The sequence below is a fragment of the Ursus maritimus genome, unplaced genomic scaffold, assembly GCF_017311325.1.
Source record: "Ursus maritimus isolate PB19 unplaced genomic scaffold, ASM1731132v1 scaffold_21, whole genome shotgun sequence".
Classification (NCBI taxonomy): Eukaryota; Metazoa; Chordata; class Mammalia; order Carnivora; family Ursidae; genus Ursus; species Ursus maritimus.
The window spans coordinates 17,964,701-17,988,023 of NW_024424564.1; the positions used below are offsets into that span (position 1 = coordinate 17,964,701).

General features: G+C 36.1%; 1 protein-coding gene across 2 annotated transcripts in view; it reads left to right on the forward strand.

Annotated features, from left to right (window-relative positions):
- The window catches only part of NAV3 (neuron navigator 3), a 340,442-nt gene that overhangs the window by 138,031 nt on the left and 179,088 nt on the right, over positions 1-23,323 (forward strand). For both annotated transcript variants that reach the window (XM_008684333.2, XM_008684334.2), the window contains exons 6-8: positions 3,457-3,525; positions 6,681-6,820; positions 16,990-18,019. In XM_008684333.2, coding sequence (XP_008682555.2) covers positions 3,457-3,525; positions 6,681-6,820; positions 16,990-18,019 — 1,239 coding nt within the window. The remainder of the gene's footprint in view (positions 1-3,456; positions 3,526-6,680; positions 6,821-16,989; positions 18,020-23,323) is intronic.

Here is a 23,323-nt window from a genome sequence, read left to right on the forward strand (position 1 = left end):
ATTGAGATTTGAGTATAAAATGTAGATCTGAGTTAGAATAGAGGGGTAGATTAGCTGTTGCCTAGAATTACTATTTTGAAAATATTCATGGTAACAGTACAAAAATTTAGGGGGCAGGAAAAATGAATTGACTGTTATTTGGGAAGTAGGAGGAGCTACAGAGGTAGCTGTTGCATTGGGAAAGCTAAGTGAGATGAGGATTTCTAGAAGGAGGATATCAACTGTATCAAAAGCCGCTACACGCTAGATGATGAAGTGACTCAAAATGTTTAGATTATGCTGCTGACTTTAGACACTACAAGGTTTTCCTCCAAGGCTGGACATTTGTGGATATTCTGTAGAGCACAGCTTTTTCAATTTTATTATGCTTCAGAATCCTATTAAAATGCAGATTCACTGGGATGAGACCTGAGATTCAGTATTTCTAAAAATTTGCAGGTGATGCCAGTTTTGTTGGTCTTTGGACAACACTTTGAATGGCAAGGTTCTGGCAATTAGTACAAATGGGTAAGTTAAAATTTAGGAACTGTTTACTTTGAGAAGCTTTCTTTCCTTAAAATAAATGGATATTATAGTTCCACATGGGAATTTGTGCTAAAGGTAGCTTAGAAAGGTCTGGTAGTTTGGATCTTTCTGTGTATTGAACACCAGATGAGTTTCATTTTTTAAAATTCATTTGACTGTCTTTAGTCTCCTCCTTGCCGTCCATGTTAGGGAAATAAAAAGCATTCCCTTAATATTTTATCAGATAGATGAGTAGAACCCACAATAAGTCTCAAAATATTTATTTCTTTTGTGCTTCTGTTTCTGATTTTTTTTTTACCGCCCATTAGCTAGAAGGAGTCTCATTTGACAATCTTTCCAGGAAAAAAATTACACAATCCTCAATCCAGGTAGTTTTGAAAATTCCTAGTTTGTTGGTGATCTGACTCTGTCTTCCCCCTCTTGCCTCAGAGCTGTGTCTACATGTCCCTTGTGTCTGTTTTACCAATAAATTGCATTAGCTGTACCGCCTCACCTACTCTGTTGCTAGACTGTTTGTAAATCTGAAACTTGGGATATGGTATTACAAGCACTGTGGGGGAAAACAGTGGTTTTCTACTGAGTGTGGAGGCAGAGCCAGGTAGAAGAATAAGAAAAACAAAAGGAGCCAGAAGCGTCGTGGGAAGCGTTGGCGGCTTAAGTTAGTGCCATAAAAAAGGAAATTGGAAGAGACCATAAAGCAAGTGGATTTGCTGAAGTTGAATCAGAGTGACAGCCTATTGATTACATATCTGCAATAATTAAAAGGAAAAAGAGAAGAGTCAACTACCAAGGTTTCAAGCCCATTGGACTAAAGAAAATGATGATCGTGTGAATAGAAATTAAGAAATCAGAAGAAGGATCCGTTTAAGACATGGGGGATAAAAAAGGAAAATAGTGTTTAATGTGCTGACTTTGAAGATCATGGAAATGGACATCTTTTACTCCATTGATATTGATGGTTGGGAGGGTGACGCACACACTAATAAAGCAGATTTTACTTTGAGTCTTAGGTAAGAAATGAATTGCTAAGTAGAAGAATGCATATAAGTGTTTGAAGAGAGAAGACCTATGAAAAATCATGCCTTTAAGAAAGGCTCGATAAAGGAAAAGGACCCAGCGAAGGAAAGAGAAAATGGACAAGAGTGATGGTGGGCAAATCAATTGAGCTCACTGGTAATACTATCCATGAAAGAGAGAGATTCACAAAGGCAAAGGGAGCAATGTGGGTCAGATACAAAGATGTTAGAGTATGGTGAGAATTGAATAAAACTCTTGTTCTTCACAGAACAGTTTCACTAGTGCAGGGGAAGCAGAACAGCAGCCACGTTTCAAAGGATTAAAATATGAGGGTTTGGTATAAAAACCTAGGCGACATGTAGGGTATTATTCTCTCATAATAAATTCGAAAACACACGTGGGCCATAAAACCAAACTGATTTTAGCAAGTCAGTTGACCTTTCTAGGTTTTCTTCCCTCACCTCACTTCAATCCTAGAAATTTGTACTTCTTTAAAATCATGGAAGAAAACGCTATGAGATGGCTTCAGATTCCTGAAGGAAAGTACATTGCTTCATTGTCATTTCTCCAGCTAATATTTGTGTTCACTTTGGAAAGTATGGGATAAGACATAGTAGTGAACTTGAGGTAGGTCTCTTTCTCTTGGATTGACAAAGTAGACTGAGAATTTCACACAAAAAATGTTTCTTTACTTTGGGTGCTGTTATTTTAAATTTAGATTTTAAATTAATATCTCATTTCATTCAGACACTTTGGTTTTTATTTGTACATTATTCTCCGATATCATTGTTACTGAAGTAGTTGGGCCAATTGTCTCAGTACCCAGTGTAGTTAGGATGCAGAATTTATTATATGCAAATAAATAATATATCACATATCAAATGTGAAAAATAAGTGCTCTGAAAGCTCCCTAGCTATGAGGATTTATATCTTTTCTATCTGGGCGGTTTTTAAGGGCCTTCATGCTCCCTCACAATTCACCTGAAAAGTGATTCTCCACATGGGCACCCATCCATGACCATCGCAAGATATGTGAACATGTTTCAGGTCTAATTGGGTCTCACCATATCCTTCAAAACACTAATTTCAGAACACTCAGGTAATTCAGGAATTAGTTTAACTTGAAGTGCAAAATTTCGTTTCTGTTTATAAAATATTCACTGCTCTTTAGAACTCAGTTTATGCTTTCTTTTGTGTCTTAGTTCAAAGATTTTGATTTAAAAATTAAGAATTATAACTCAAGAGTGCCCAGAAGCTGTCATTAGTAGTTGTTCAGTCTGTTTTTGGAGAATTTAACTCCAACCTACTCCATTTAACCTTTACATAGATCTTTCTCTAGAAAAACATCTTGTATTGTTTGCTTCCTTAAAACATTGTATCTAGGACTCGAGATCAAACAATACATTTTTCAGAAACCAGATATTTTAGTAATTTGGTTTTTGAAATAATATTCTGGTTAAAGCAGCAAATTAGTAGAGTTTACTAAAGAATATAATGACTCTCATACTCTTTCTGTTCATTTTAATCTTTTTGAGAAAGAGCTCTTTGTGTTATGTAAAGTCAAACCTTAGCTTTCCTAAAGTTTTCCTAGTCATTTACAAAGGTTGAATTTCTTAATGAGCTGAAATCCTACTTGAAATAATATGAACGATATCACATAGGCGTAATTTTAAAGTCAGTGATGACACACTTTATTCCAAGGGGTGCACTGCATTGTTTCATAGTGTGTTCATTAATCAAAGGTCATGGTATATATGTTGCATTATCATAATTTTCTAATTAATTTATTCTTTATACATGCTTATGCATGTTCCAGTTGCATTTCATTAACTCATAGTTTTCTTGTAATTTTGTGCTTTCTTTCCATGTTCAAAGAATCTCTTTAATTCAATTTCTCTGTTTCTCCTCATACAGTCTGGCAGCCAGATATGCAACTCAGTCTAATCACAGTGGAATTGCAACCAGTCAAAAAAAGCCTACTAGGTCAGTTAATATCTCTAATTTATTGCTTGTTAGTGATAATAAAGTAACTGCCCAGTGATATTTTGTCCTATCATTCTAAATTTTTTTCATAAATGACATACTTCTGGATGAAAAGTTTGGAAGACTGAATTCTTCCAAGTGGATTTCCATATGCATTCTCGGGGATGAGCATGTCTGTGTTAGATCATTAAATGGGTTTTGGCTTCTTCTGTTTTAGTTTTGTTATATATACTGTTATGAGTGGGCTGAAGTCTAGCTTCTAGGCTTGGAGAAAGTCAAGGAAAACATTACTTTGAAGGCCCCATTCCTTCCAGGTTACAGAATCTGGAAGTTACACAACAAGAATGTAATTGTTTTTTGAGATGGGCATGCATTAATTATTGCACATTTTGAAGCAGAATTGAGAAATATTGGCAGATTTTTGTGGAGAGGTTAGCATCAGGTCACCAAGTTGACGTGGACTGTTCCTCTATCTATAATAGTTGAAATTTTTGCTTCTTAATGACATATGTATTTTAAAGACAGTCTGTTATAGCAAATGACTGCATTATGTACTGTTTGGAAAATACTGATTGATAAATGTATATTGAAAGAGTTTGGTGTTTTTTTAAAAAATATTAAGTTGCCGAAGGCCTGATGGTACAGCTGAGCGGAGCCACAGCAAATGTGTTTTGCACCCCTGCTTATTATGTGATTATATGTGCCATCTCCCTCACTGGGGAAGTATCTCTGTGGTGGCTTCCTAATCACTGCTCTGATTATGTATCATTTTATGCAATGTTTGACCACAAGGACTGCTTATGATGCCTTGATGTGAGGTATGTGCTTTTCCTCTTGCCTTGCTTTCCTAAGTTATGTTCATTTCCATAGTAATTTAAATGATTCTGGAGAGAAAAATGTAAAGGGTATTTAATTAAAAGTAGGAAAAATGATATAAATTCAAATATGCAAAAAAGTGACCTGCCATGTACAGTTTTATTACCACTTCTAAGACTCATGCATATAAAATATATTTTAAGTGCATTAATTTAATAGAACATTTCTCTCTTTCTCTGTCTTTTGTTGGCTTCATTCTCATTTCTTTTTTTATTACTTTGATGAATGATCTGGAGCTCTGGCTGCCTATCAAATTAGGGTAATGAGAAGAGCAAATGGATTTTTTAATTTGTTTTAATTTGTTTTTCTGAGAACTAAAGATCACTTGCCTTCATGGGTCACAGTAAAGATTAAAATGCATTTTAATTGCTTTCTAGAAACAGGTCAAGTTTCATTGCAAGCAGGGCAAATTTTGTGACAAAATTTGTTTATACATGTGAGTTTGGAATGAACTTTCTAAGTCTGTAGCTGTCTCTGCAGGAATAGTTCTCAGCTTTATTATGATTGGGGCATTTGGCCAAATTAATTAATTAAGTTCTTTCTTTAGAGTGCAGTCATTGGTACTCAAAATTCCTGGTGTCTGTGGTTTTGTGCTATACTTACATACCCTCTAGATCCATTTGAGCAAAAGTTAAATGCTGGAATCGTTTGGAAGAGTTTCCAATCTTGTACATGGCACAGCTTCTAATTAGCAAAATAGCTGAAGGAACTATTTATTAGCCGTATGTATTTAAACTCCAGAATACAGTCAACATTTTGAAACTATTAACTATTCCGAGAAAGCAATACTTCTGTTTTTAATCTGGTATTTGTGTTTTCCTGATGTTCATTCCCTGTTGCAATACCCGCTACTATTTTAAAAAGTAGCTATAGTATTTAAGAGTTTGATTTCCTAATAATCTATGGAAATAATGTATTAATTATGAAGGTGAGTTAAAATATGAAAATAGTAAAACTGATCTTGAAATTGTGATATATTGGGAACCAATATAACAGATATGAACACTCTTTCATTTTAATAATTTAGTATAGAGAACAGTAAAAATTTCCATGCTTCATTTATAAGGGCTGGAGTTTTTTTTCTTTTAAAATAGAAATTATCAGAGCAGTACACAGTGGCATTCACATGGTGGCAGCAAATGCTAGCAGAGATGCTGACATCCTTTAGTATCATGTTGTTAAATATGACTTAGAATGCCAATATTAGTTCTTAATTACTAGTTTTTAATTTATGCAGATTTATTGTACATATGCAATATGTTAATGTAGAATAAAATATTGTATTGCGATTGTATATTGTAGGCGCAATTCATGAAATAATTGATACTTGAAATTTTAGGGTGGAAACTACTTAAACAGGGACATAAATGATCCACGATGGTATTTAATTTTAGTCCACATAAAATAACTGCGAATCACAACCTAATGTCTAACTTCCCCTAATTTTAACACAATCTGCCTATTATTTCCTCATGTCCTGTCCTTCATCCCCAAAGACTGAATGAAGTCACTGTCCCTGTGGGTGTGTTTTACATCGCCATTCTGCTAACAAGAGATTTTCTGCATCCTTTCTTGTCATATTACCTCTGTGATCAGCTGGCCACACTTGTAAGATAACCAGCTAAAGTCTAGGTGCTTATTTTCGGCAAAACGATTAAAGAAAAGAAATTTTTTGAGGCAGACCAATAAAATATAAATTAACTCATGACCTTGGTCTCTGCACCGTGTTTGAATTAGTATAGCTTACTACCTTAGATATGCAATAAGCATTTGCTATTAGCAACTTGTTCAGTAACTTTATTCTTTTTGTTATTATCAAGTTGACTTAGGAAACAGCTATCTAAGAGAAAAACAAATGCCCCATACATTGAAAAGAACAACTTAACAAAACTGCAAATAGGTGATTAATACCCCGAGAACATAATATATTTGTTTAATTTCCCTTGCTTTTCATGTGATCGTTATAGCATTTTTAAGTCAAAGTGTTATTTATCAGGGGTGTGGTAATATGACTTTTCCAGTTAAAGGTTATTTTATTTCTAATTGCTCTACATTCTTAATATCATTCAAGGGCATGTTCATTGAAAAGTGAAACAAGATTTTTGTGAAGATTCTTAATCCTTGTGTTTAGTTATTTATCACTGAAACAACCATTTTCTGCTGAATAGATTTTAGAACCTCATATATTGTGCTTTTTCCACTAAGACTTGATCAGAACCTCCTACCCCAATCTTTTTGTAATATACAATAATGATGTAATTTTTCTTATACTATTTCAGGCTTCCAGGTCCCTCTAGGGTGCCAGCTTCAGGCAGCAGCAGCAAGGTCCAGGGAGCCTCTAATTTAAATAGGAGAAGTCAGAGCTTTAACAGCATTGACAAAAACAAGCCTCCAAATTATGCAAATGGCAATGAAAAAGGTAAGTGTTTGCCTGTTACATCATTATGGCACAAGTCTAACGTATTGGTCTTGTAAATTACGTGCTAAGTCCAATATCCGTGCAGTGTGAATGCCTTTTGGAATGGAGTTGTTATCAGTGTTGTTTCATGTTTTCTAACTGCCCCCTCCTGAATTCCAGCCTTCTTCACGGCTTTTCTTATCTCAAGAACATTTTAAGAAAGCAAACTCATTTATTAGCCACTTAAGGTGGCTAATTATATAACCAAGTATAAAATCAGTTTCCCCAAAACATTTCCTCCTGATTGCATATATATAGCATTTTCTTTTGTCTTCTCATATTTTATGAACAATTACCGTAAAATCATAAATCTATATTAAGTTTATTTGAATCTTTAGCTTCAGTTGACGTAAATGTCTAAAGTGTTTTGGGCATTAAAAATGGAGACATAATTAGGATGGATATTTAATCTTTAATAGCAGCAGGACACAGAAATAATGTGACCTTAGTTTTCCCTAAAGAGACAAATTATCCATGTTTGTTTCATTTTCTTGAAAGAGTGCAGAATAGAAATATCAAGTCATAAAATCATCAGGCAGGAAGACACTTAGTGGAAATCTGTGTTAAAGGCAAATTATATATCAACTAGATGATGCACGGTTCTCTGTGTTGTGCATTTAACAAGGTGCTTGCTTGATACATCACACGGTGGAGCATGGGTTCATGCGAGAGAGTGTGCGTTTTACATCTAAACCACAAGAAAATCAAGAACCTGTAGTATTGGAGGCAGAGGGACTGTGTGAGGCACTAAGGCCTGTGGCTGTCTTTTGAGGCAGTTTCTTCAAATCCATAGAACTTGAACTTCTCTTTACAGTATTTAGCTTTCTAGGCAACAAAACATGAAGTTCAAAAGTAACAAACATGCTTAGTTAGTAGAATAGCTGGCAAATTCAACCAGGTAGGAAATTTTTTGCTTATGTTAGATCATTTCAAATTATTTCATACAGATGATATGATCCAACAACTTTCTCTAACTTTGACATGAAGTGACAGATAATCTATGAACTGGACACTTTTCTGAAAATTTCTCATGCGTTGAAAGAAAATTGGACAGAACATAAATCCCTGAAAGCAAAGCAGTGTTCTTGACCCCTGTAATATTCCCTGTTCTTGAGTGGAATAGAAAAGAAAGGAAAATAACGTATAAATGGAAGTTAAGAGTTTGTTTTTAAAATATAGAATAAAACTTCTGATTTAGGAACTTAAGAAATTTTACTGGACACGTATTTTTCCTGAGGGAAAGGGAGACAAGAGTTACTCAGAAAAACTTTGTTCTTTGTTTCGTGACTTTTCTAGAAAGTGTCATACAGAATCTGTATGTGCTACGAAATTCTAAGGGATAGTTCGTTTAGACATACAGATGTGTTGAATGGACTGTTCATATATCCAGTTTAACTATATGATTCTACAATTGTGTAATATTTTTGCAAGAAATTACTAATGATACTGGCAAAGAGATTTAGAAATGCTTTAGATGATTTAACACTTTGATATCATAATGTACCTCAAATTTTCTATCATGTGAAATGGTTTTCTGTATTTCTGGTGTCTAAAAGTAAAAATCTAAAGGTAGACAAAGGTTTCTATTTTTCCATAGCCATTCAACCTCTCTTATATATGTCTCAGATATAGAACAAAATTCAAAAGTAGTAATATTTACAATAACCACAAGGTGGAGACAGATGACATATATTATGAGGTTTTTGACTCAAAAAAAGCAGATTTCCTTAGGTCCACATGTACAGCAAAATAGCACGATTTTCATTACTTTTAATTCCCAAATAACTAAAAATTCAAAAGCATTTAAAGTGTGTGGTCTCACCTTCACAAGTATTTATAATATGTCCAATATAGGCATTAAATGTCTGAGAACTGCCAATAAGAACTGAAGCACAAATTATGTCATATGATTGTTACAGGGCATTTTCTATTAATGTGGAGTTGCAACTTTATCAATATATCCAATATCAATGTTTCTAAATTGCTCATTCTGTCATGCTATTTCATATTTCTAAAATATTATCTTGGGGCACCTGGATGGCTTAGGTGGCTAAGCATCTGACTCTTGATTTCAGCTCAGGTCATGATCTCAGGGTCATGAGATCGAGCATCGCATCAGGCTCCACGCTCAAGGTGGAGTCCACTTGAGATTCTCTCTCTCCCTGTCCCTCTGTCCCTTCTGCTGCTTGTGCACACACCCTCTCCCTAAAATAAATAAATTAAATAAATAAATAAATAAATAAATAAATAAACAAATTAATTAATTCAAAAAAATCTTTAAAAAAATAAAATATCTTAAATTGTAAGAGAAACAAAACAGTAATAAACATTGCATACAAAACAATTTACTCTTTAGCCTATTAGAGTGGTTTATCTTTTTGGATAAGAATGTTTTATTTAATCTTTTTGACATGGATATTTATAGTGGTAGCACAATCTATATAAAAATAGAAGATTTCTTCTGCTGACAAGCTGATCTCTGTCACAAACCAGTGCGCATACATATCCTGGATATGATCAAGTAAGGTGAAAACTAAGTAAGAGTTTTCAAAGGTCACAATATTATACTGACAGAATTCAGAAAGCACTGACTGGAGTATTCTCAATTAATTGCTACTCCTTTTTTAGCTATTAGAAAGGGTAATATTTAAATTTAACAAATTAAGATATTTCAGTTGAGGGATTAACAAAATTATCTGCAGTGTGTTCCCTGAATGCTTCTAAGTGGAAATACACTTTCTACTTTCTTTAAGAAGTCTTGGGTGATGAGTCATATGAACCAGTTGAAGAATCTCTAGAATTTGTGATAGGCAATAAACATTTATTCACAATTAATACAATTTCATTTCCCTATTAAAAAAACATACTGTTGAAAGCCCAGTAGCTTTTCACCTGTATGGCATTGTAAAAGTAACTTATTTGCAAATTGTGTGACTTATGAAAGGAAATCAGTAGAGAATCACAAACTGCCACTTCTAAAGATCTGTCCGGTATCATTTTAATAATAATACGATTCAAGGAATAGGGTGCTCATTTCAACATTTGACCAAATAAATTAGAATGTCAGTGAACGTGGTCATAGATGAGCCTTTGCAGAGAAGGCAGAAATGTTGGTACGGTAGGAGGCAATGCCGGGACCCCTTCTGCTGAAATGCAATGTGGGAACAGATTTTTCAAAACAAATGGTGAAATGAAGATAGCACTGTTAGTAGAGAAGAATTTCTTCTGAGAGTCCAAATTTCTTCTCTTGGTAGAGAAGAATTTCTTCTGAGAGCCCAAATTTCTTCTCTTGGTGAGCTTCCGTTCAGATACTGACAATGAATAATACGTTCTGAGGCCAGCCTTTATCAATTTGCCCATACACTACAGACAAGATGTATGCTTTAAAGAAAAAGTAAATACATGTTCCCTGGAAATTAGGGATCATGGGAAAACTGCACCCTGGTTCATTTAGATAGACACTTTCTATGCCTGAAGCAGATTTTCTTAAGAAATCGTTGTTTTATAAAATCTGGGTATTAAATATGAAAAAAAGCTACACAGTTTCATATTATTAGGAATATAAGTATCCCTAGCTTTATTTGGAATTCGGTTTCTGAATTATGCTCTGTAAACACTTGTTGCTTGACAGAGTTTGTTAGCAGAGAGTTGTCTTCCGTGTTGCTAAGAAACATGCCGCAGTAGCACAGGGCATTTTGCCATCTTTTTATTGTTTCTCCCTAATGATTCTTACGTTGTACCTGCACATCTAAGAAAGAGATGTCCTTTCTGTTCTGCTGGATCCTGACAACGTATTGTCTGCTGTGGAAGGGTTACTTTCATTTACATTCAACATAGGTTAAATAGGATTGATACCGAGAATTTGGCAATATTGCAGTTGAAATTTTAAAACTATAAGGTTAATGTGAATGTTGCATGAGTCATGGAATTTTGACTGCTGAAGTGTAGCTATTTGATTCTTCAGTGCTTTCTCTTTTTTTGTTGATTACTGTAGTATCAAAGAACTAAACTGTTTTATTTTCTTTTCAAGGCAATGGAAATATGTTTTACTTACTATATTGCTTTACTAGTGACTGAATTATGTGTTCCACCATGACTTTTTGCTTTATTTCCTTGAGACTTATATAAGCCTAAAATAAAATGTCAAATGAAAATTGCAGGCTAGTCTTAGGTCTTAGGGATTTTCATGAGATAATGTAATTAGGTACATATATTAGGTGATGCGATTAAAGAGACTTGAGAATATATGTTGTTTGCTTATGTATAAATGCTCACATGTTGAGGTGTACACATATTATACATGCCTATACATAAATTACATATTTTTTTCCAAAAACTGGCTGGTTAGTGAAAGTTTCCCTAAATTTCACAATACTCCACAAAGTGGCACTGTAACATTGCATGAACAGAACAGACTGCTCTTCTAGGGTCCCTGTAATCCCATTCCATATTTCTGTTAAGTCATCCTAAAGTTGGCAATTGAGATATTGCCCAAGTAATCATTCACAGAAGGTAGTGTGCCCAGGTGAACAAGGGCCCAGTTGGTAACAAGACATATTTGGATTTGAATGCTACATTTTTTAAAATTTAAATTTTTTTTTTTTTTTTTTTTACCTTTTAAAGGGTTCAGATGTATTTGGTATGTTATTATGAAATGGGAGTCTAAGGTGGCTAATTGCCATGGTCACATCGATGAATCATTTCCTTCAGTTCACAATGACCTTGATACTGAAGTTGCCCTCTATTTCTCAAGGATCATAGATATCAGGGAGTACAATGTCTGCTACACAGTGAATACTTTAAAATAAATGATGCTATTGTCATCATTTTTGTTACTTTATGCTACTTTGTGTATTATTATTCTGTTGTTACCTTGTAAATTGAAAGTTAGTTTGCTTGCATCTAAGCAACATACAATTCAGCAAGGAAGAAGAGGTAAATAGGTTGGGGATGGTCCCTGTGTCCTTTCTCAGGCTAACAACACCGTTGGCAACATGGGGCTAAACTCTAAAGCTAGCTAACCTTCCACAGAGAAATGTCCTTAACTAAACTTTTCATATACCTGTTGTGACTGCCACCTTTGTCAATGTGTATTAATTTTACTAGAACTAGATTGGCATTTTTTCCAGGTCATCAACATTTTTTTTTTGTAAGATGTGAGAACTAAAAATTAACTCTGTCAATTTACGTATTTTCTAAGCGTGAATTAAAATGTATTCTTACATCAGCTCAGAAGGATAGGTACAGATTGGATGCCCAAGGAGATAGTATATAACGTACTAACTAGAGAGGCTCTCCTGTCATATTCTCCCCACTTGTATTCTGCTCATAGAGGAAGAAGGACACCATGCTTCAAGGAGTTACCCAATTCACTTCACTACTGTGACAAACATGTGGCATTCTGGACAGCCACACCAGCAGAATTTCTGGGTAGGCAGCGAACATATAGAAAAAAGAGAGAGTGAAAAGCCTCCAAAATTGGGAGTCAGAAAAACCTGAGCTCCAATTTCTTTTTTTTAAAGATTTTATTTATTTATTTGACAGAGAGAGAGACACAGCAAGAGAGGGAACACAAGCAGGGGGAGTGGGATAGAAAGAAGCAGGCTCCCAGTGGAGGAGCCTGATGCGGGGCTCGATCCCAGGACCCTAGGATCACGCCCTGAGCCCTCGGCAGACGCTTAACAACTGAGCCACCCAGGAGCCCCTGAGCTCCAATTTTAATTTTCTCTTTTCTAAGTTTTACTATATGTGTGACTTGGAACAAGTTACTTTCACTTTTTAAGCTTCAGTTTTCCCATTTATAACAAGATAAATCATAAATATATAACAGATTATTTAGGGGTTTAAGTGAGATCCCATGTATGAAGAGCTTTCAATGTGATACCGTGTATCAAAGTGCTTGGGGATGGGGCACCTGGGTAGCGCAGTGGTTAAGCGTCTGCCTTCGGCTCAGGACGTGATCCCGGCATTCTGGGATCAAGCCCCACATCAGGCTCCTCCACTAAGAGCCTGCTTCTTCCTCTCCCACTCCCCCTGCTTGTGTTCCCTCTCTCTCTGGCTGTCTCTCTCTGTCAAATAAATAAATAAAATCTTTAAAAACAAACAAACAAGCAAAGTGCTTGGGGAAGAAGTGAGCCATTGATAAATAATATTATTTGGTTGTAGTGGAGTTGATGATGGGGAATGTGGAGGTAGAGGAAGAGGAGGAAGGAAAGGAGAGCGAGTAGAAGAAAATTTCTCTTTCGGGACTAGAGACAAGAAGGCAGCACTGTAGGCAGAGACAGGCTCTGCAAATTCAAGGCAGATCCATTGCAAGGATGTCTTTGAATATGTGCATTAGATATCTGGTCATTTCCTCATACCCAGCTAACAACTCATTCAGAATCAGAAGCTGAGTGATCAACATTCAGAAATACATCTGTGGGACCAGGCTACTTCATACTGAACGCAGACACCCCAGAGACTAGAGTGTGTTCCCACTCCTGAGGAGCTACGCCGCCACCTTTTCACCAGCTGCTGTTGTGCAACCTTGATTGTGAGAAGTCTGGGGAGACTCTTACTATTCCAGTGCCTTCCTGATGCACAACTATGATTTGCTCTCTTAATGAGACCTGAAGCACCTCACTGCTGCTATACTGAGACAGGATGGGGACAGACTGAGAGTGGAGCTTTGAGAAGCGGCTTCTATGTGTGTACTCATCTGAGAACGAGTTGACAGCTGTTGCTGTGCCGGTGACTGTGGTTTGGACGTGGGTGGCGTAATCTGGAGTCCCTCCTGTCTCATTTTTGAGTGTAGTGATGGTGAACTTCCTCTTCTGTACTTGAACTGGTGCAGAAGTCTATCCAGCCGACGGCAGCACACTTAAGAAGCATCCAGACAGATTCTCTTCCACCTTTTTCTCTCATTCCCACCAAAACTCCCAGACATGCAGTGGTAGGAGTCTCCTGACTTCTTAACCGAGCTGCACATACACAGAAGATCCACTAAATAGGCGGCCATCAGGAAAACCTGATAGGCTTCTTTTGTTTGCAGTATCCCTTGCTACAAATTCTCAAGCATCCAGTGAATTCAGAACTGGCCGAGGTTCTGGGAGTTCAAAGGGCAAAGACTATTCATGCTGCACAGCTATGGGCCATTGAACAAATTCAGCCACATTGGGTACTGTCATAAGAAACATTCTTTAGAGCTGATACTGTCAGCAACTGCCATGATTTCTGAGTCCATTCAACCTTTGTTACTCAAAACATGGTTTGTGACCAGCAGCGTCATCATCATCTGGAGCTTGTGAAAAACACAGCATCTCAGGGCCCACAGCACATGTGCTGAATCACAACGTGGTGTGTAGTCAGGATCCCCAGGTCACTTACGTGCACACTAAAGTTTGAGAACCTCTATTAAGTTAAACACTTAGGATGTCAGATATCTGTGCATAAGCACAGGCGTGGTCTTTGCTTTAATGGAACGTACAGTAGAGTGGGAAACGGGCAATTACACTGGAGTTATAATGGATATAAGAGAGGAAATAATTAGCTATGGAAAAATGCAAAGGAATCACCAAATCCAGACTTGATGCTGGGATGATTGGAAATGGGGGTGGGAATAATGCTTTTGGTTTGTTTTTCATTTTTTGGTGGTTTTTTTTCCCAGAGGAAGTGAGGTCAAAGTTCAGACCTTACCAATAAATGGGAAATATTCCGAAGAAATATTTGGTAGGCATTTCTAACTGCAGGTAGTCAGTGTGCTCATTCTGCTACTGAGAATGATTCAAATTATGATGAAATGTTATCGGTCTCTGGAAGGGATCTTAATGTGAAAGTGAAAACAATTTGCAATTACCTGTACTTACAGAGATTGAAGTAAAAGATTGAAATCCATTAACAGAGAGTGAATGTATTTGAGACATTGGAGACTTTAAAGCTTGTTGGATCTGTTTGTCTTGAATTAGTCAATACTCCTACTGTTTTTCAGAACACCTTAGTGTTTATGTACGAACCTAATGGATTTCTACAAATATTCTAGAAATGGACACAATTACAGACTTTACATGAATACTGAAAAACATCAATTTATCATCATAGGCTGTACAATTTACATATACCATGTAAGCATTTTGACTTTTCAGTAAACTATTACATTTTAATGTAGAGTATATATGTACAGTCTTACGTTAACTTTTGCCGGTTGAAATATGGAATTGTAGAAAAGTAAGGTGTATTAGAATTAATGTTGGTATACTGATTTTTAAAACAAATATTAAGGAGAGCACTTGTGATGAGCACTGGGTGTTGTATGTAAGTGATGAGTCACTAAATCCTACACCTGAAGCTAATATTATACTACATGTTAACTACCTGGAATTTGAATAAAAATTTGGTAGAAAAAATTATTAAATATAAAATGCATTTGTCTATTCTTATTAACATAAATTTCACAAATCTATTTTATCATTTTAGGCACACTTATTTTAAAAAAGTTTAACTCACACAAATATTTAATAATTTAACCTCTTTTTGTATCTCTAATTTCTTTATTTTCTCTTTTTGTGTATTAATTTCCTTTTCTGAAAGATTGTTAAGAGTAGTATTTGGTACTCATTGGCTTGATTACACATAATTTTTCATGCATTTTGGAGAAAACATTTAAAAATAAAAACATTGCAGCTTATCGTTGTGAATATGAAATAATGAAATTGAATGGGCTCCAATTCCTGAATATTATGGAGAGGATATTATTTATAAAATATTATTTATAAAATATTTCCATTGGACATTTCATCAAAAATAGCACTACATCTATTTATCAGTGTCTAGTTTGTTAACAGTGCTAAATGATGCCTCTTTTACCCAAATATCTAATTTAATCATTGATCATTTCATGTCAAAAAAAGAAAGATGAAAGAGGGAGGCATTTATGGTAAATGAAGTTTAAAGTAAACAACCAGAATTCTCTTGCTCCCCAGTGTGAATTAACATATATATTGAGGTCTCCAAACTCCAAGCTCAGTTCTTTCTGTTCTATGTCATGTTATAAAATCTCTTTTTGATTTAGATTTTCATACTTAAAAATGAGACTCATAATCAGGCATTAATCAGTGTTAGAACAGTCATAGAGCAGTTCATACCATAATGAGATTTCTGAGCAGAAAGTAAGTAGACCCATGCATTATAAAGTCCTTATAGGATAAGGCCTTATTTCCATAGCCCCCCAAAAGTAGCTTGATTGTTCATTAATATTTAAAGTTTGTTCAGATCACCTTAGGAGGCTAGAGGTATGCTGGTTAAGAGCACCAGCTCTGACTTGTGTTCAAATCCAGGCTGGGTGAACTTGAATGAGTTATGAAGTTTGTCTTTCCCTTAGTTTTTTTATTTGTGAAATGGGGATAAAATATCAGTACCTACCTTGTAGGGTTGTTATAAGAATTTATATTATATATATATATTATATGATACATATATAACAAATATATATGGTATATAAATATATAATACATACATAATATATACAACTACATACATATATACAACTACATACATACATATACATACATATATATATACATATATATATGTATATATATCTTGGTAGATTATCTGACCCATATAAGCCTAAATTTCAATGCTTTTTTAAATACAAATAAAAGTGAACAATATTAACTAAGAGCTAAATCATGATTCATAAGCACGTTTAATCAGATAACAATGTTAGTGTCCCAGTAATGTAAAATAATTTCTCAACATTTATTATACACCATATTTTTATATGGATATGTGGAATCAATTTACTGCTATGAGCTACAACAGTAACTGGTAAAACTATAAAGAATTGCTTAAGGGAAGGATAGTGTTTTATCTTTAGATATCTATGACTAGCTAAGTTCATTTGGGTAAGAGTAATTTTAGAAAGGAAAAAGAAAGTTCTTTTCCGAAATCAATGGTTCTCAGGTCCTGAATTTTTGATATATGTTATAAAAACAACCACATCACCAAAGTGATTGATGCCACATAGCATGTCTGTGTTTAGCTCACAGGAGAGATACTTAACTGTGTCTGTCGTTAGAAGTACTCAGGGGTATGATATACATGATCAAAAGTCATCAACCTCTTCTGTATTATTTTGTCTTCATGTCCAGATTCCTCCAAAGGACCTCAGCCATCTTCAGGTATAAATGGTAACACGCAGCCCCCTGGCAACGTGGGGCAGCCCCCCGCCTCTGCCATCCCTTCTCCGAGCGCCAGCAAGCCTTGGCGCAGCAAGTCCATGAATGTCAAGCACAGCGCCACCTCCACCATGCTGACCGTAAAGCAGTCCAGCCCAGCCACCTCTCCCACACCATCCACAGACAGACTAAAGCCTCCTGTCTCAGAAGGGGTCAAAACAGCCTCCTCGGGACAGAAATCCATGCTTGAAAAATTCAAGCTGGTCAATGCCCGGACTGCTTTACGCCCCCCGCAGTCTCCCAGTTCAGGACCCAGTGATGGTGGGAAGGATGAGGATGCCTTTTCTGAATCTGGTGAGATGGAAGGTTTTAACAGTGGTCTGAATAGCGGTGGCTCAACCAGTAGCAGCCCCAAAGTGTCCCCTAAGTTAGCCCCTCCAAAAGCTGGAAGCAAAAATCTCAGCAATAAAAAGTCTTTGCTACAGCCAAAGGAAAAAGAGGAAAAGAACAGGGACAAAAATAAAGTTTGCACTGAAAAACCAGTCAAGGATGAGAAGGATCAGGTGACAGAGACGGCTCCAAAAAAGACCTCTAAAATTGCAAGCTTGATCCCAAAGGGTAGCAAGATGGCAGCAGCCAAGAAAGAAAGCTTAATCCCCTCTTCCAGTGGCATTCCGAAACCAGGCTCGAAGGTGCCAACAGCAAAGCAGACCGTTTCACCTGGCAGTGCAGTGAGCAAAGAGTCGGAAAAATTCAGGACTACCAAGGGAAGCCCTTCCCAGTCCTTACCTAAGCCCATGACCACTGAGAAAGCAAGCACATCCAATTGCCCTGCTTCTTTGGAAGGAAGGGAGGCCAGCCATGCCTCTCCCGCTGGCTCAGGTGCTGCACTGGTGGCGCAAGGCGGTGGGCAGGCCACGGGGAATGGTGCTGTCCAACTCCCTCAGCAGCAGCAGCAACACAGCCACCCCAACACCGCCACGGTGGCTCCGTTCATTTACAGGTAAGATGGCCGCCACGCGTCCACCGTTCTGAACTTCTACAGGTCTTCCTCCTCAGCGCGTCCCAGCGAAGGTTACTAGAGCTGTTTTACATCATCTTTTTGGAACTTTCATTCGAAGATAAAAGACTGGATTTCATTTTCTAAGAAAAGATATCCAATATGCGCTAGTCCTCTTCTCCCTCCTCTTCCCCTCTTCTGCCCTCTCCTCCCTTCTTCTTAAGAACTTGAGGCCTTCAGAAGTTAACTTACTTGTTCTCAGAGGAAAGTTAAACCCAGATGCCAGGACTCTCTCCTGTGTCTATTATGATTACAACTTATATTACTATTTTCATCATTAGTCTTTTGAAATAATTCTCAGGTTTTTTTTTTAAGATTTTATTTATTTATTCGACAGAGATAGAGACAGCCAGCGAGAGAGGGAACACAAGCAGGGGGAGTGGGAGAGGAGGAAGCAGGCTCATAGCGGAGGAACCTGATGTGGGGCTCGATCCCATAATGCCGGGATCACGCCCTGAGCCGAAGGCAGACGCTTAACCGCTGTACCACCCAGGCACCCCATGAAATAATTCTCAGTTTTATAGAGCTTACAGATATTTTTGTTTTCACCCTTGGGAGAAAGTATGTCATGATGGTTAAAGGGGCAGGCTCTGGAATCAGAGGCATGTCGATTTAACGCCCTGCTCTGGCACTTACCAGCTGTATGACTTTCAGTAAGTTACTTACCATCTCTTAGTTTCATTTTCTTCATTTGTCAAATAGGAATAACAGTACCTACCTAAAAAGCTGAGAAGAATAACAAGGGTAATGCATATGTTTACTATATATTCTGGCACATTGTGTTTGTTAAATGTTGTTTCTAAGGCAGTGCTTTCCCAGCATAAAATTTATATTGCTTTCCTATAGCTAACTATAAGTTTCTAGGCCAAAATAATAACGTACATAGTTATTATATTTATGCTTCATTTATTAATTTGTTTTGGCATTATAATTATTATTTTATAAGGATTAAAATATGCCAATATATACTATATTTTAAAATATTAATTCTACTATGCAGTTATAAAAATAGCACATTCTGCCTATTGTGTGGTTTGTTTTAATTGATTAGAAATATGTCAGTCGCTGCTTCGTCTCCATTTTTATTCACTGTCTTTTCTGGAGGAGAGGTTTAGGGAAGAATAAACACCTGCCCTTTCAGCAGGTTGGCAGTTCAATAACAGGAAAGAAATTTTCTGAATAAGAAGTAGGATCTGCTATAATTAAGCAAGCGTCAATATTATATAGTTTAAAGGATATTAAATTTATTAAATGTATGGGTTTTTAAGTAAAGAAAATAATTATGAGGATTTGTTTTCCTTTGGTGAAAAACATAGGTGCTTTTCTGGTGCTTTATATACTCAGCAAAACAAGTTTCTAATTATCGCATTTCAGCTCTTTTTTACGTCTGCCTTTCTGCCTTTAGTAGCAGCAATTCATTTAAAACCTTTGTCTTTGGATCAGATGGGAGTCAGCTCTTTCTAACTCCAGAGTCCCTATCTCACAAATGAGGATTTAAGATGTCGAAACCAGAATCCACATTTCAAATATGTAAGAAAAAAACCCATAAAGTTTTAAATATGCCATACTCAGCCCATTTGTGCATCTCAAAGATATTTTTCAGAAGCATCAGTCATTTCAAATCACCACAAATGAATTTCACAGAAAAGTGCAAATCTAAGCAGAAAGGCTGTACCTGCCAGCTTGACAAGCATCTTCCTGAAAGTAGCAACAGGCTTGTTTGTTGTCTGTTTGTCATAAAGTATCCAGTGGATACAAATTTAGTGGTTTCCATTTGAAAGAATTCTTACTATTAAGAAGAAGAAGGAGCACGGCTTATAGGTTCCAGTATGGGTCAGCTGTGTGTCCTTGCCAAATTGTTCAACCTCCGAGTTTCTGTTTGTGCTTTTTTAAATGAAGATTATAAGACTGAGGTAATAAAGCCAAGTAGCTAAGAGCATGGGGTGTGAAGGCTGTTTGTTCTACCATTGTTCAGAAACAACATTTTGTGTTGTTGAGAAGATGACTCCAAGAGCCAGTTTGCTTGGGTTGGAATCTTGAAAATGTCATTTATTAGCCATGTGACTTTGGGTAAAATATTTAAAGACTCTGAGCCTTGATTTCCTAATCTGTAAAATGGGGATGATAATAGAAGTTGCCTCATAAGGCTATTTTGAAGATTAAGTGAGTTAATATTTATGCAGGGCTTGGAACAGTACCTTCCACATAGTGAACAGTCTTCCCCAAATTTCAGTTTATAACCCTGTAAAGGGCTGTGGGTAAGAATATCCATGTTATGTTAAGTGTTTTAAAGATTAAGGTAACCCCATGTAAAGACTTTAGCATGGAGCCAGGTTCAGAGTAAATGACTTAGAAATGTCAGCAATTAGTTGTATCATTATGAATGATATCAGATAGTTGGAAATAAAACCATCTAATAAGAAAATTTCACATCATAGTCTATATAGGAGGAAATAGTTGCTGAGAGTCTTTTATAAATTAAGAATAATTTTATAAATGATAATGTAAATCTCCTCAAGGTAGAGTAGTCAATATTTAAGCTTTTTAACTCTCAGTGAAAGATATTTATACCACAGAGTCATGTCATTAGGATTCGTTTGGATTATGTGGCCCCTGATGTACTTTTGACTCTGCCTGCTCCAACCCCAGTGAAGAATTCTTCCTTCAAATGCCTGACAGACTTTCCTGGAGTTGCTAATTATTTGATAAGATAATAGTAATAATTGACTACTTTATAATGTTGTTGAGTAGTTAATGCAAGTCTGTATGTTGCAAGATTTATGTTCGTTCTCTCATTTAAACTTTATCATAAACTCATGAGAAAAGAATGTTATGTCCATTTTACAGAGATGAAGAATCAGAGATTTCAAATCAGGATAGTAATCATCTCTTAAAGTCACAGGACTAATAGGGGTTTGCCTTTGAACCCAAATACGCCTACAGTATACCTTTCTTTGCTCATCAGTTCTTTCTGCATCTATAGAAATAAGAAGTATTGTTACTAGAAAGATTCTGGCTCTAAAGATATGAACAGTAGATTGTAAAAGTCTCCATCAGAACTCATTTATGTTGGGACGTGCTTAATTGCTTTCAAGTAGTATATATTTAAAATACATTAAATCTATGTATATGTATAAACATATGTATTTTGATATTTGAAGATAATTAAATAACTTCTATAAAATGGGGAGATTGATGGCTGATGGTGATATTTTTCCCCTTTTCTCAGCCCACTTCTAGGTCAGGCTAGGTTATTAATTATTCCTTCTGGGATTCTAATATCTGCCTCATAATACTCTTTCTTACAAATTGAGTGTCAGAGTTCTATAAATATAATGTTGAGTTCTGGAAGTTGATGGATTTCATATTAGTCCTACTTCCTATACAATGCAAGGATGTTCTATATTAAGCTTTTATAACTCATTTATCACTACAATGTGATAAGAGTCATTTTGAACTTGGTATATCTTTATCCATTTAATGAGTGGAGATAACTGAAATCAAAGGTGAAAATTTTAAGAAAGAATATTTTAATATAATGTCAAAAGTTCCCAATATTTAGAACTATTTGAATGAAATAGGCAGGCTTTGTAAGTATTAAGGTGACTACCAGAGATAATTAAGAAGTGATAGAATGACAAGTTGCCATAGTTTAGGTAAAGGAAAAGCACCAAATACTTTTTCATTTATGTACTCATCACTCATTCTGCAAATACTATGTAATTAGAGTTACAAAGATTTTTATTTAAAAAAGCCTCTGCCTGCAGGTAGGTTAGTCTATTGGAGATAATGATAAAATATTTAAAAAAATAATAAATCTCATTGCTGTTATGGAAGCATATGCAAGAAATAGTGTAGAAGAGTCTTCCCAAGTCTTACATAAGGGTGGAGTCAGTGAATGTATCCAGAGGAGGTAAGACAAGAGATGAGATTTACAGCATGAGTCAGAATTTGTCAGGTGGAAGGGACATTGTTGTGGTATCATCCAAATCTGACATTCTATAATTTTACAATCCAAGCCTTATGGAACAAGTCGTAGGCAAATTATAAAGTGCTGGGCAAATGCTAGCAACTAAAACTACTACAGAGATAAGAGGTTGGGATGCATGATTCTTTGTGTGGGAGACTAAGGAAGAAAATTTAGAAAGAATCCATATTTTGCTTTTCCTTTCAGTCACTCTGTCCCCATACATCTTTTTTTCAGCTAGTCCTACTGGCTCTTTCCCAAAAACAAACCCTCAATCCAGTATTTCTGTCCATTTCCACCCTCCCTGTCCTGGTCCAGACCATGTCATCACCAATTCTTACCTAATTTCCAGTGAGTCTTCCAGCTTTCACTTTTGTTCCATGCTAGTAATGTACCCTTTACACAGCAGGGACTCTAATCTTTTAAAAGCATAAATCACATATGTCATTCCAATTCATCAAACAATCTATTGAATATCCATTACACTTAAAAAAAAAAATGAAACCCAACCACCTTGCCTACCTAACCTGGCCCTCTGTCTAACCTACAAGCCCCACTCAGACCACTCTCCCTGTAGTGCCCTGAACCCCTGCCTTCATTCTGTGTCTCAACAAACTAACCTATCCTGCTCTTAGGGGCCATCCTCATAGATGATCTCTCTACCTAGAATGACTCTCTTCCAGAGCAAAGGGTACTTCTCATCAGCTCTCTGCTGACATGCTACCTCTTCGCAGAAGCTCTCTCCAGCCATCTATTGCAAATGAACATTCAGTATGCCTCTTGCCAAAATTATACGACATCATCCTCTTGTATTTTATTCATAGAGTTTCTCGTTATCTGCTATTATTTTGATAGCATATTAATAAGTGTGATTTCAGCCACTTCCAGCTATAATGTAAGCTCATTGAGAGCAAATCTTATCTTTTTTTATTTAGTAGCATAAGGCCCAGAATAGACCCTACCCACAGTAGGCACTAAATAAAATTGTTGAATGTAACACCGTCAACATTGGTTAGACTCACCTGTTATAAAAGAATAGAAAAATAAGCAAAAATGTGAAATGGAATAAGGAAAATTCTGAAATCTCTTCCTATAAATGAGATGCATAAGTGAAATATAAACAGCTTTAAAATATTTAAAGAATGAAGTATCTTCTCTTCAGGGCATTCATTCACTTATTTTTTTCCTTCTTTAAAGACTACCTACTAGGTTTCTACTATGCATAAGGCATCAAGGATAGAGTGAAACAGTACACGTCCCATATGTCATTTTTCTTTCAT